Source organism: Pteronotus mesoamericanus, unplaced genomic scaffold (genome assembly GCF_021234165.1).
Source record: "Pteronotus mesoamericanus isolate MK-2021 breed Mesoamerican mustached bat unplaced genomic scaffold, CSHL_Meso_final contig_59, whole genome shotgun sequence".
NCBI lineage: Eukaryota > Metazoa > Chordata > Mammalia > Chiroptera > Mormoopidae > Pteronotus > Pteronotus mesoamericanus.
This window is the reverse complement of record NW_026555206.1, coordinates 3,959,785-3,973,134: the sequence shown is the minus strand read 5'-3', so window position 1 is coordinate 3,973,134 and position 13,350 is coordinate 3,959,785. Positions and strand designations below refer to the sequence as shown.

Sequence of the window (13,350 nt, the reverse complement as noted above, 5' to 3'; positions counted from 1 at the left end):
CCAGATAATCTTAACCTCTTCTGTAAAGGCCTTGTCACTAAATGCAGTCACCCTGGGGGTTAGGGCTTAAACACTTCAACATAGAAATTTTGGGAGGGCTCAAACATCAAATAGAAAAGAGACTTTTGATGGCGTCTGAAAACCTTCTTCTCTGTCAGAGCTCGTTCAGACTTAGGAGAGGGAAAGAGGGAAAGAATGGACCACAGAGAGCTTGTGACTCACTGCAGGGCACCAGGAAGGGTTGGCAGGGCTGGAGCCCGGTCACGATGAACAAGTGTGCGTGTGCACATGGGTCTCACCTCTGTTACTGAGAAAAATAATGCAGGCATTTAGGTTATCAAATCAAACCACAGGGACTTTTTTTAAAAATCCAGAATGGGGCTGAAAGGCACTGTGCATTGAAGGTCAGTGGGGGACAATTCTGCTGAAATATGCAATTAAACCAAATGCACAGTGAAGCTCAGAGGGCATGTTTAATTTGTCTACAATGAGGGAAAAGAGTTTAGTTTTGAGGTAAAGATTTGTAGAGATTCTGATGGAAACTTTCGAGCAATCTTTATCACCCTTACTATTAATACTATGGCTAATGGCACTCACTTGGGCATGGTTATACCTTAATCTCTACTTTTGACTTTGGAACCATGTTAGCACCAATTTTTTTACTCACAAATGCCATGAAGAGGTAAAGGGGCCATGAACTCCTTGTGAAGAAACTGTAAAGGGTCTCAGTCCTGTGTCCTCCTATCAACACAGTGCTTGACACAGCAGCTGCTCATTAAACGCACATTGAGTGAGTAGGTGAGCAAGACCAAAGGATACAGACACGGTTAGTGGCCAAATAAATGCTTACCTACAAATGAGGAAGGGATTGCTTAATTGTTTTCTGGCACCTAGCTCTAGTTGTTCACCTGCCTGTAGTGGCCTCTTCCAAATCCATTTTGGATTCTTTGGTGGCACAGGGTGGGCCGAGGCCAATGGACCTGGAGTGCTGGTGAGGCCTGAAGCAAAGGCAGGGCCAGTTCCCAGGATGCTGTGAAGATGCCCTGAGCTCTCAGGTCTGTGGACCAGGCTCCAGAGTCTCTGTTGCTTTCACCCTTCTTTCCTGGTGCCTCAGGGTTCTGGTTCCCCCACCCACCATTGGCCTTAGTTCTCCTGACTCTTGGCGAATTTGGGGACAGTATGGTGGCCCCAGTGATAGATGGTGTGGGCATGGGGACCATGTTGGTGCGTACCCCCAAGTCCATTGTGTCTGTGTGTGGTGGGGGGGAGGGCACTATCCTTACCATGTGGCATTATGAGCCACAGGAATGAATGGAGGGAAGAGACCTGGGGTGCCCAAGAAACAGGAGCCTGAGGGTGGGCAGGGAAGTGAGGGAGGTGGGAAGTGTCACCAAAATCAGACCAACAGAAGGAGCCAGGAAACAAAAGCTCCATGGAAACAGAAGTAATCACTCTCTTCACATGTGAGCATTTTTTCTGACTGTAGAAGTGATAAATGTTCATTGTAGACAGTTTGAGGGCTACAATATGGCCCCTGGTCCATGCAGAACAAAGGGAGCCTCAGGTGGTGCTGGGCCTTGGGGGCTGTTCTCTATCTTGTGACAGGAGCTGTCTAAGATCCAGGGACTGGTGGCTTTGATTCCTGTCCCAGCCCAGTGACTGTGCCAAGGACTCACAGAAAGGTGGGCCTCAGACAAGACTCAGACACCTCCCTTGTCCTTGTTGCTGAGCTGCTCCATGGAAGGTTGAGGCAGGGGTGCTGGAGGGCTGGCAGGCAGAGAGCCCTGCACTGCCTCGGTGGACACACTGAGGTGTCCACAGAGGACTGCACACAGTGTCCACAGGCGACTTTAGATCCTGAAAGTACTTTGGAAAATACCCAATGGTAATGAGGCTCCCCAAACCTACTTTGTGAATGAGAGGTGAGGGTCTGGGTAGATTTGGAACTTCTTAAGTAAATGGCCTCAGGCTTTGGGGATCTACCTCCACACACAGGGTATCACTTCAGCCCTTCTCATCTCCTGCTGACCCAGTCCAGCATGGAGATAGCCTGAGGCCACCATTTCCAGCTCCACACAGATGTGGGCTTGGGCTAAAGATGTCCTTGACTACCCCCTGCCAACCTGCCGCCCTCCCCACCTCTCTTTTGAGCACAGGTTGATCTGTCTGGGGACATTGGCCATTCTTGCTGGATGTCATCAGCGTCTCTCATCTTCCACCCTTTCTGTGGGTCTGGGTTCATCCCCCTTCTCTTCTCACTGTGTTTCCTTGCCCCATCTTAGTAGGTTATGTCAAATGGCAGAGTTAAGGTCAGCTCCCCAATAAAGACAATTTAAGGATCCATGAGCAGTGGAGACAGGGTCAACAACTCTGAACTCCAAACCACATCACCTTCCTGGCCACCCAAACAGCCCGTGTGTGAACACAGCTTAGGCCCAGGATTTTCCCTGCTGGCCCCACTCCAGGGCCTAAGACAAGAACCATGTGTGGGTGCTGGAGTGAGGCTGAGAGGCATCTTGTCTCCATAGCCCCCTCCATAAGGCATGGTCTAGAAAAGACTGTTGTGGGAAGGCTACCTCTGCTCACTCCACCTCTTTTGCAAAATGACTGGACTGGCCTCAACTTAGTGTGGACTTTACGTGAGTTACGTTTATGCAACCTGATTTTCTGCATCTGTAAAACTGAGAGTCAGGTCCTGGTGCCCAGGGACCCCAGATGCAGTTCTCATGACTACCCCATCCCCCAGCTCTGGGGACTTGCCTCTTCCCTCTTCAGCTCTATCGTTCCTGCCTCCATGGTGCCTGGGGAAGCTGCCCCTCCATCATCAGACCTTTACTAGAGCCCTTAATCACCCTGCCAAGCATCTCCATCTTCCTCCAGGAAAATGGGTCCTACCCAGGTCTGTGCACCTTGTCCTCTGGGAGGTGCAGTTGTACATCCAGGGATGGGGCCTCCAGTGTTAGTGTCACAAACCCAGATGCTCAGATGGGCTCTGCAGGGAATGCATGAGCTGCAGCTATTGGAGAGTACGTGCCCTGGGCAAATGGCAGAAATGTCCTGACCCCTCCAAACTGTCACCATGGAGGAGGCTGGTGGGACCTCCTCTTCAGACATCTGGAGTTTTAAATAAATTGCTTTTTAATGTTGGCAGCTAAGCAACATGCAGCTTAGCTGTCTTTGACTGGTGAGTGTTTGGCGGATAACTCTCAGTGAGTACTTAACATGCCAGGTGACATTCTGGTCTTTCCTGCATGGTCAAGTTGTCTTTACTGTCATCACATCTCACAGGCTGAAAAATAGATGTACAGGCAGAGTAAATGACTTACACAAGATCGTAGTTTAATAAGAAGCATCTGAATGCTGGCAGCCAGGGTTGAGCTCTCACAAGTAACCCAGGGCTTTTACACCTTTTGATGGAAAACCCTGAGTCCTAACATTCTGTTCTAATAAGCAGCTTCTATGTGCATGGTGCATACACATTCTCTTTTTCAAGTCTCATGATAGCCCTAGGGAATCCATATTAATATTCTTATGTTAGGGTCAAGAACAATGACTTTCCCAAGGCCCCTAGCCTCTGTGTGGAGAGCTATAACTAACATTCAGGTCTCTCTGGCCCCTGAGCCCAGCTCCTTTCATGTGTCCTGCCTAGCGCCAGGCTCAACAGGGCCATTAGGGATGGAGGATGTATATCTGGAGCTTGGCTTCTGAGACTGCAGGGTAGGACTCCCTGGGCAACCTCCCAACATGAGGCTCAGTCCAGAGTGGCAGGGGTGGGACTGCATCTGAGCAGCCCCACAGAGAGGCTCAATGTGCTCGGTCCCGCTCACTTCTCTGTGATGAGAGGCACTGCCAGATTCCTCTGTGGACCATGTCGCTGCCCAGGAAATAGTTCACAGCATTGACTATGGGCACCATTTTGGCCATAAGAGGGGGTACCTGTTGCAAAAACATCGAGGAAACAAGTTTCAAAGCCTCTGCTTCTCTCCCTGACCCCACCTGGTGACCCTACCTCCCCAGCCTAGCCCCAAAGCCACCGACTTGTCCTGCTGCCTTTACTTCTTTCCTCACTAGCTATTAGATGATGTACGGGAACACACGCCTCTGCAGGCACAGTCTCCGCCCCTGGTCCCATAACGCATGCTCACCACCTGGCTGTCTATCCCTGTCATCTCACATGAGGCTGAGGCAATGTCTCACAGCAGCCCCGTGTGGCCTCGATGGCAAGTAAATTCCCACTGAACTGTGAATATTCAAAGGAAGAGAGAAAGACAGACTATCATGGAGACAGTAAAGCATGAAAGAGAGATGGGGTGAAACAGAGATACAAAGGCGGAGAGAGTTCTAGCTCTGACTAGTCTGTACCATCTGCAGCTTGGAGGAGATGAGGGTCACATCTGTGATGGCTGCGTACAGATACAGGAGGGCATAGGGGCCCCAGCCGAGCAGCAGTATCCTGGCTGGCAGAGTGGTGTTTACCTGTGGAGAAATTGTCACAGGAGGGAGGTACCGACCTGCTCCAATGCTTGGCAGCCCCGCACAGACCAGGGCCTGTGTGAGCTCTAAGCAGGGTTGGGCAGCATGACCAGGCTGTGGGAAGGTGCTGAGCCTGAGGAGGAACTTGGGACGAGAGGGACCGCTTTGCCGTTTAAGATGCACGACCCTAAGCCTGTCATTTAAGCTTACTTGACCTTAGTTACCCTGTCTGTAAAATGGCCAGATACTACCTGACTGGCCTGAAGTCAGGGTCTGGGCACAGCTAATGAGCTTCTGTCCTGGTTGAACCCTGGGTTCTGTGAGTGCGGCCGTGTGCATGAAGGTCCCCAGGCTGAGCTGCTCTCACACCTCAGTCCCAGAACCAGCTCTCCATCAGCAACTGCAGCCACCTGGCTGGTCCACCTGCCCTGGCGTCAAAGTGGCAGATTTCCACTGAGTGAGATACATCCAGGGAGCTTGTGATCTGGTACTACCTGGGACCACAGGGAGGCACTCAGTTTGTAATCCGATTTTAGGATGGAAGTTGCCATGTTCTTCTTCTTGTATACACTCAGATGATAAACTCTGTGCTGAAAATTGATGTTTATTTTCTCTTGACTATGTCTTCCTTTAACAAAGAATGTGATTTAAGCTCGCAGTCAAGGTCCCTGGGCTATTGTGTGGCAACTTCTAATGATGCTATCAGAACTGATAGTTTGAAGTCAACCCAGACAAATGAGAAAATTTGTGTGGCAGCCTTGTCACAGGGCTTGGAGGCTGTGATGAGCAGGTAGGCATCAAACTTGGAGCTTAGGATGTGATTCTGGTCCCAGCACAGCTCTTATCTTCCTTCTGAGGCCTCAGGGAAATCTGGTCTCCAGGTAAAATAGATTTGGACAGTTCTTTTCCAATTCAAAGAAAAAAAATGTGGCAGATTAAATGTCTCAACAAGAATATTTCTTTTATGCACCATGATTGAGCACTTGATGGTAGTGTCCCAGACCTAGGTTTGATACAACTCTTCTATTCCTAATTGTGGCTTTTGATGAATTGCTCAGCTAACCTCTCAAATGTTCAATTTTCTAGTTTGTGACATAGGGATAATAAAACCTTCCTTCCTCTGAGAGTGGTTGCAAAAATGAAAGGACATAATTCACAAAGTACTATTAGTATCTGGGTTTTTAAAATCTTTGGTGCTTATTATGGCTCATCTGCTAGAGATTAACTAGGTAACAAAGTTAAAAAAATAATGTGACAAGGAAGTATTAATGTAGAACTTCAGAAATGTCCAGAGGGGCTTATTTTGAAGTATTACTTTTCTTGGCCAAATATGCTTGCAGGTGTGATTTTATATTGTGGGTAACAGCCTGTGCCTGTGATGAAATTAAACATTTCAAAGTGATTCAAAACAGAATTTAAAAAGTATGTAATTTTGTGCCAACCCTCACATCCTTGCAAAGAGAGAAATGTTACAGTGTGGAGGGAGTCTGGCAGGGCACCTGGGTTCTCAGGGTCATGGTGTCCGTCCAGTGAGTCAGAGCAGTCCTGATCCTCCCTCCAGCTCTTGGCAATCCCCAGCAACCACAGGCAGGGTGCGTTCTTGCCCTAACACCCCAGCTCTGTTAAAGAGAGATCTACCTCAATTGTTGAAGACACAGAAAACCCCTGACTGCTGTCTGTCGCATCACCTATATTCCCTGGTGTCCCTGAGTGAGGCAGAGAGATTTCTTCTGCTCTAGGAGTTATGCCTTACCTGGGGATGGCCTGTCTTCCCAAGTTTCTCCTCCATGAGCCGGTATGATATGAGTGTGATGAAGAGGGGCAGGAGGAAGTTGAAAAACGCCATGGTGAAGAGGAAGCTGGTGAAGTTTCTGCAGGCAGAGGGGGTAGAGGGGTAAGAGTCATCTCTCAGGGATGGTTGCTATCCTCGAAGGCCCCTCAGTTGCTCCCATCAGATGGGTATTCAGTGTTTGGGCATTCTTGGGTCCCAGCTCAACTCTCAAAGCCAGGGAGCCACTAGGTCCTCCTAGAACTTGCCTTAAGGAGCCATGTGACTGAGGTGAGGGGGGGTCCTCCTTCAACACGCTGTTGGGAAGTTCAAGTGCTTAGCTCTGTATGTGCCTGAGCCCTGAGAACAGGACACTTTCTTTTAGGGGACATGTTTTTCAGATGGAGATGTCAGTCAGTGGACCAAGAGGAAGGAGTATTCAAGGAGTGTTCCTGACACGAGGATTTGAAAGGGGTCTGAAGCTGGTGAAGAGACTGGGCACTGTGTCAATGAAAAAATTGCTATGTTGCAGTCATGGGAGGCAGAATGGCTAAGCCTTCATTAGGGGGCTACTGTGTCACCTTGGTGCTGTCCACTAAGGACAGGTGGGAGGAAGGGATGTCAGAAGGACTGGATGCAGGCTGGGAAAATAGTTGCAAGGAGTGCCCTGGTGGTTCGCTTACACCAGACCCAGGGCTCCCAAGTGGGTTTCACCTGAGAAGATGCTTTCATCAGGGGCAGATGTTCCACAAGTAAATGTGAGCAAACATGTAAAGCAGATGAATGCAACATGGTTCTAGTAGAAGTAAGAGGGGAGCTGGAACAGGTCTACCTAGGTCCTGGTCTCCCGAAAGACCCACGAGTGGGGCAGTATTAGACACATGCTCCATGATGATGTAGTCATTATGCATTCACTCCTCTCTCTTCAGGGCTTGGCCCAGGGACTGGCTCACAGAAGATGTTTAGGGAATTTGAAGACCTGAATACTTGGCCAAGGAGGTCCCTCCCAATGCAAAGGGCCTTAACATTCTTTTAATCTTCCTAAACCAAGGACATGACTCCCTCTAGGAATTAATAAAGTCAGAGCTTGGACAGCTGACTGTGATGAAGATGGCAAAGTGGTCATGGGACTCAGCGCTAGATGATACCCATTTTGGTGCCCAACTCTTTGCCTTAATTTGCATAACATTTCCATCACTTGGCCAGTCAGTGTTCATAATGGGCTTTCCCCAGTACCACTGTTAACCTGCAAGAGGATATCATAAGAAGGGAGCTGAGATCGTCCGGCAAATATTGACATTGACCCATTTGGATTTTTATCTGTGACATTGCGGTCATAAGGGCTCAAAGCTAAGATTTCCATGGAAGAGAGCCTTCCACCTCACCTGTCCCTCCTGGAGTAGTCCAGGGTGCAGCATGTCCCCAGAGGCTCATAGCCATAGTGGCCCCAGCCTAGGAGCGGCAGTGCTGCCCAGAAGGCAGAAGACAGCCACACGAAGAGCACCAAGGATACAGCTGTGTCCCATGCCAATCGACTGCCTACATGGACAGAGGAGGAGGATGGTTGAGAGGAGGTGATAGCTATCAGGGTGACAAAGAATGAACTTCATGGTCATGAAAAGTGGCCTTAAATCCTGGCTCTGATGTGTGATAGCTTAGTGCCTCAAACAAGTTAAGAGTTTCTCTGAACCTCACTTTTCTTCTGCACAAAATGGGAATGATAGTTCCTGCATTAGAGAATTGTTATGAAGAATAAAAGAGATAACAGATGAGAAGATCTTCGTAGATGCTCTATACCATCTCCTTTAGGGGACAGAGAAAGGAGACAGATGTGCTTCCCAATGATAAGTTAGAAAAGAAACATGGACAGTGGTTCAGGTGAAGGTCATTAGGAGAGGAAAGTGGAGTCTGGAATTACCACCATCTCAGCTCTTGCTCAGAAGCAGACCACTGTCTCTGCTTTCAGGATACTCTTTGAGAACTCTCAACTTGGGGGTTGGGCTCCATCTCAGCAACACTGGCAGAGGCTAGGTTCTGACAGCATTTTTTTGTGTGACCAGTCTTGCTGGCCTGACCGCCTCCATAACCCCTCCACCCATACCCCTTACAGCCTCATCCTGCCCTTCCTATCCAGTGGTTCCTCCTGGATCTCACTGCAGAATGTCTTTCCCAGATGCTTTCTTTGTGCATGATTTATGCTATGTTACTTTGTAAGTAAGACTCAAGGAGGTTATCAGCTGGGAGAGGGAAGGGGGAGAATGGGGTAAAAGGTATAGGGATTAAGAAGCATAAGTTGGTAGGTACAAAATAGATAGGGTGATGTTAAGAATAATATAGGAAATGAAGAAGCCAAAGAACTTATATGCATGCCCCATGAACTAAGTGGGGGTGGTTGGAGGGAATGGGGGTACCATGTAGAAGGAGTAAAGAGGGGATAATTGGGATGACTATAATAACACAATCAATAAAATATATTTTTTAAAAAAGAAAAAGAAAACTCCACAGAAAACAAGGACTTCAGGATAATAGACAGGACTCCAAGTGGGGTTTGATCAGTAGAGAACAAGAATGAAACAGGTGTTTAAATTTTTTAAAGTGAGGAGTCTCTTCTAAGAAAGAAATATCAAGTAGATAACAGAGCAGTTGGTACACTGATATGGCCAATTATGAAGATGATATCTGACAATATGCCTGGGGAAATCCAAAGCTAGACTGGTTTTCATGAAGCTCTGGCATGGCAGAGGCTCTATGGAAGTGTCAGGTGTGGGGACACATGCCTAGACCCCCCCCACACAAACACATACACACATCACCTCTCTGCCTCCCAACAGTGCCTATCTTCAATGACATTTTCTCTATCTATGATCTCATTTGATTTTCAGAATAAAACTACGAAGTTGGTCACAAAAATCATCTCTCAGAGGAGGATTCTAAGGTTCAGAGCTAACCCATGACTGGCCTGAGGCTGCAGCCTTTCCAGCCTGTGCCTCAACACTTTTCTTGCACTCTCCCAGCCTTCCTCCTTTTCCAAGTGCCCATACCCCACCCTCCTGCACTCTTACCCCCACCCACAGTCCCTTGAACTGGGAAACACCAAGCAGATCTTCATCCTGATCAACCTCACTACGTGGGTGTCCCTCCACCCTCACAGCCCCAAACGTACGGGTGCAGTAGTGATGATAGCGCCCCCAAGCAATGGCTGCGCTGTTGCAGATGCTGGCCAATGCTGCTGCAAAGCCTTGGAAGCCGTGAGCCTGACAGCCGTCTGAACCATAGGGCCAACGCCTGTAGGAGACACCAGGTACAGTGGTCCTCCCCTTTGTCCCTGCCCTCCTCCCACACCTGCCCTGTAGTAACTTGGAGAGCCCCTTCCTAAATATTGGCTCATCTCTTCAGAAAAGCGCTTTCTTACCTGTTTTTTCTATGACGAAACTGGGTCCTTACAGTTCAAGTCACTGGTGAAGGTATGGAACCCGATGTAAACTCTCCAGGCTCAGCACCATGGTTGGAACAAAGGTCTCTCTGTGTGATCAGGTGCCCCCATTACAGTAAATGGAACACCCTTGTTGGGAAGAGGGCTTATACGTTTATTCCATAAATGGGGAAACTGAGGCTCAGAGAAGACTTGGTGCTGAGCCAAGGTCACAGAGCAAATGAGGATAAGGTCAGGGGGTAGAACCTATGCTTCTGAAATCTTGGCCTCATGGGTCAAGCAAGGGTAAAAGCTTCAGTTGCTCCTCCCCCATCCTGGGCAGAGGCAGGAGATCACAGCAAGGAATCCTCACTGATTTAAACCCACAGATCATTCATGCCCAGGCTGGGCATCTGCAGTGCCTAATGTTCAGTCCACTTAAGAAAACAATCTTGTAAACACCTTCTGAGCCATGGTGGAAGACCCTAATTTGCACATAAGGAGGTCTGAGACCCTTATCAAAATCCTGTTTGCTTTCACAAGCACTTGTTTAGGCTTTACAGGTACCAATTATTATTTTAAGTTATTTACAAATAATAAAAAGTCAATACTTTCAAACACCATATGAGTTAGATCATAATATCCAATTTAGAGAAGATGCCAAGAGGTAAAAGTAATGACACCAAGATTCAGATTTGGGCAGCCTGGTTACAGGGCCCGTGCTCTTCATCCCTACAGTCAGTCAACTCTGTTGGTCAGGTGTGAGCAACTGTGGGAGTCTGGAATTCGGATTTAGCCTAGTTCAGCCTGCCCTCCCTGCTAGGGTCAGTTTTCGTTTGGTAGGAAGAATATTTCTGGTCTGGCTGCTCAGTGTCCAGAGATCAGGCCCTAGGCAGGACCCCAGAGACCAAGAACTGGCCAGGGTGGGGTGGGGATGGTACCGGTACCGAAGAAGGCTGGATATGGCTGCAATGAGGGCATTCAGGCTGATCCCACTGTCCGCCAGAGCCAAGCTCAGCACCAGCAGGTGGCTAGGGGTCCGAAGCTCCGGGTTTTTGCAGAAAGAGAGGATGGTCAGGCTATTGAGGCTGAGACCGGCGAGAGCTGGAAGGAAGGTAGGGACTACCATAGGCGGTTTGTAAGGCCCACGCAGGGTCAGAACCAGGAGCTTGGGATGGACAGAGCCTGAGCAACCTCCTATCCCTAACCCTTCACACTCAGCAAACTTCTGAGTGCAGCTCATCAAACACCTATGAGCAGGGCTGGCCCTCAGAGACTGAAAGCTATAAGATACATACTCTGCTCTCTACTACTTGCAGTCTAATGAGAAGACAGACAAGGCAGAAAACCCATAAAGCACAACACGGTTCATGCTAGAACATTTGTAATCATGAATGGTCCCTGAACATTTATGACATACAAAATGGTGCTCAGCACTTTATAAAAATCCTCCCAGTCAATCATGCTATCCTCCCAATTTACAGTTGGGAAACTGAGGGTCAGAGGCCCTAGCTAACTTGCCCTAAGTACACAGCTCATAAGTGATAGGGCTGGGAATCTAACTCAAGTCTTTCAAAATTCCAGAATGCCTTCTCTAAGTGCTATGGAGCAGTATCAGGGAGACCCTTGAGGAGGAAGAGGCTTCGTAAGAGCGAGGAGGTGTCTAGGACACCAGGCAGTGCGGTGAACTTTAAAGGGGGTGGTCTCAGGTGGCAGACAGATCCAACTTTGAATTTCAGCTTGGTCACTCCTTACACTCTCTGAGCCTTGGCTTCTCCCATCTAAAGTGAGGGTTGGGGGAGTATCCTGTCTTCAAAACTGTGAGCATTTACTAAGAGGGTGGGGTGCAGAGAGAGCATTCTAGATATAGGAACAGCATGTGCAAGGAGACACAGTGGTAAAATTCAAGGTATGTTTGAGGACATAGAGGGGTGCTAGACTGTAGGGTTCCCAGAGGAGAGGAAAAGAGGCTGGGGCCACCAGAACCAGCTTCATGCTGCTGCTCTCTCTCCACTGTCAGTTTTCGTGGTTAGAAAATGTGCAGATTATTTCTCTGGATCTGCTCTGAACAAGGGCTGCATCCCCAACAACTTAGTCTTGGGCTGACCCAGCTCCAGGGTCTACAGTCTCAGCTCTGGCCTCAGTGAACATCTTAGGGACTCTGGGTTGAGGCTGGTACCTCATGGACCCAGGTCACCCTTAGAATGGAAATGCTTAGAGCTGAGAGAGTGAAGATGGTGGCAGTAATGGGGGTGCTGGAGAGGCTGGGAGTGAATGAACTTAAATCTCAGGGCATCTGTCTCAGCTAGCACTTTATACCCATGATCCCATATGACCTTCATCATTGCCCACTTGGAATATCAGAGCACTGAGGGTCAGAAAACTTGAGTGACTTAGCTATAGTCACACAGGTGGCAGAACTCTCTCTAGAGCCTATCAGGGGCCTGATCTTATACAAAATTCGCAGCAGAATTTCTAGGGAGTGGATTAAACTCTCTCCTTGTGGAAAGGACAATGCAAAGGCCTGAACCCTGGTTTTTGGTCATGCCCTGGGTAGATGTCCCCCTTTCAAAGTCCTTCCCCATTTTGCCTGGCTTCTCTCCTTTGGCTCCCAGACTGCAGGTTGCATCTTCCAGGTGCAGCCATCAAAGCCTGCATGGGTCTAGGCACAGGGGAGTAGGGTTTAGAGACCTCTCTCTGCCAGTATCATAGCTGTGGCCTAGGTTCTGGGAGCCCACTGTGTCCCCATTCCACCCCAGGTCCTGCCTGGCTCACCTTCCACCAGCAGCACCATCCCCACAGCCAGCACCTCCATTTCCCCAAATCCTGTGGGCAGGGACCCGGACTCTGCCATCCTTGCCTTCCTTCAAGCTGGCTCGGCTCTTCTCTGGCTCCCCAAAGCCAGACCCTTCCCTTTTAAAGGGCCATGTCACATGCTGGCAGATGCAGGTGATTATGCTAGATCTTGGGCTCATTCTTGCTGCCCCTCCTACCAAATCACCTTCTTGGCCCAAGAAGAAGGAACCCGTTCACCAGCTGGACAATTCTGGCTTTGAGAAGCCAGAGTGGAGCTGTGTCTCATTTCAGCCCCACCAGGCAGGATTAAGGACCCAGAATCCAAATGGTGTGTGGCTGAGAGCCGATTTAGGAAAGAGTTGCATAACCAAGGGAGGGTTGGGGAGCAAAAGGATTTGATGCTTCTTCTGTGCCTGAGAATTGATTAGAAGCCAGTTCCCAATATGTTTGCAGGTGCTGGCAAGCTGCATGCCTATGTGCATGTGTATGCACATATATATGTGTCCACATCATTGCATTCATGTCCTCACAAGCAAGAGAGAAAGGATGATGGCAGGGAAGTCACCTGCTGTTGTAGAAAGAACTCCAACTGGAACTAGACACTTGAGTTCTGGTTCTGAATCTGCCATTAACTAGCTATGTGCTGTGGGGTAGGACCGCCGGAGTCTCTGTTCCCTCCTTTGCAATGTAAGCATCTTTTTCCATGGCCTGTGTAAGTCTTGGTTAGAAGAATACATTGTAGATACAACCTTTGGGGCTGTACTTCCTGACTCCCATAGAACCCTTGGCTATACAAGCATCAAAGTCTCCCAATGCACTGGCTCGTGCATTGGGAGAGGGGCTGCTGTTCTCTTGTAAGTGGTCCACAACACGCTAAGAGCTTTGGGTTCTACAAATGAGG

The 13,350-nt window shown here is 48.8% G+C and overlaps 1 protein-coding gene across 1 annotated transcript; it reads right to left on the bottom strand.

The window, feature by feature from the left end:
- Positions 1–3,804: 3,804 nt before the first annotated feature.
- RGR (retinal G protein coupled receptor) lies at positions 3,805–12,507 on the bottom strand. Its single transcript, XM_054580484.1, has 7 exons — positions 12,429–12,507; positions 10,601–10,757; positions 9,405–9,526; positions 7,627–7,780; positions 6,227–6,344; positions 4,363–4,476; positions 3,805–3,936 (listed from the first exon to the last, which is right to left on the bottom strand). The coding sequence occupies exons 1-7, from the start codon at positions 12,505–12,507 to the stop codon at positions 3,805–3,807; spliced, it is 876 nt and encodes a 291-aa protein (XP_054436459.1).
- Between the last annotated feature and the right edge of the window lie 843 nt (positions 12,508–13,350).

Coding starts and splice junctions, on each gene's coding strand:
- RGR (XM_054580484.1), bottom strand. CDS start 12,507: ATGGCAGAGTCCGGGTCCCTGCCCACAGGATTTGGGGAAATGGAGGTG. Junction 9,527..10,600: donor GCCATATCCAGCCTTCTTCG/GTACCGGTACCA, acceptor TGTCTCCTACAG/GCGTTGGCCCTATGGTTCAG. Junction 7,781..9,404: donor CTATCATCACTACTGCACCC/GTACGTTTGGGG, acceptor CTGTCCATGTAG/GCAGTCGATTGGCATGGGAC.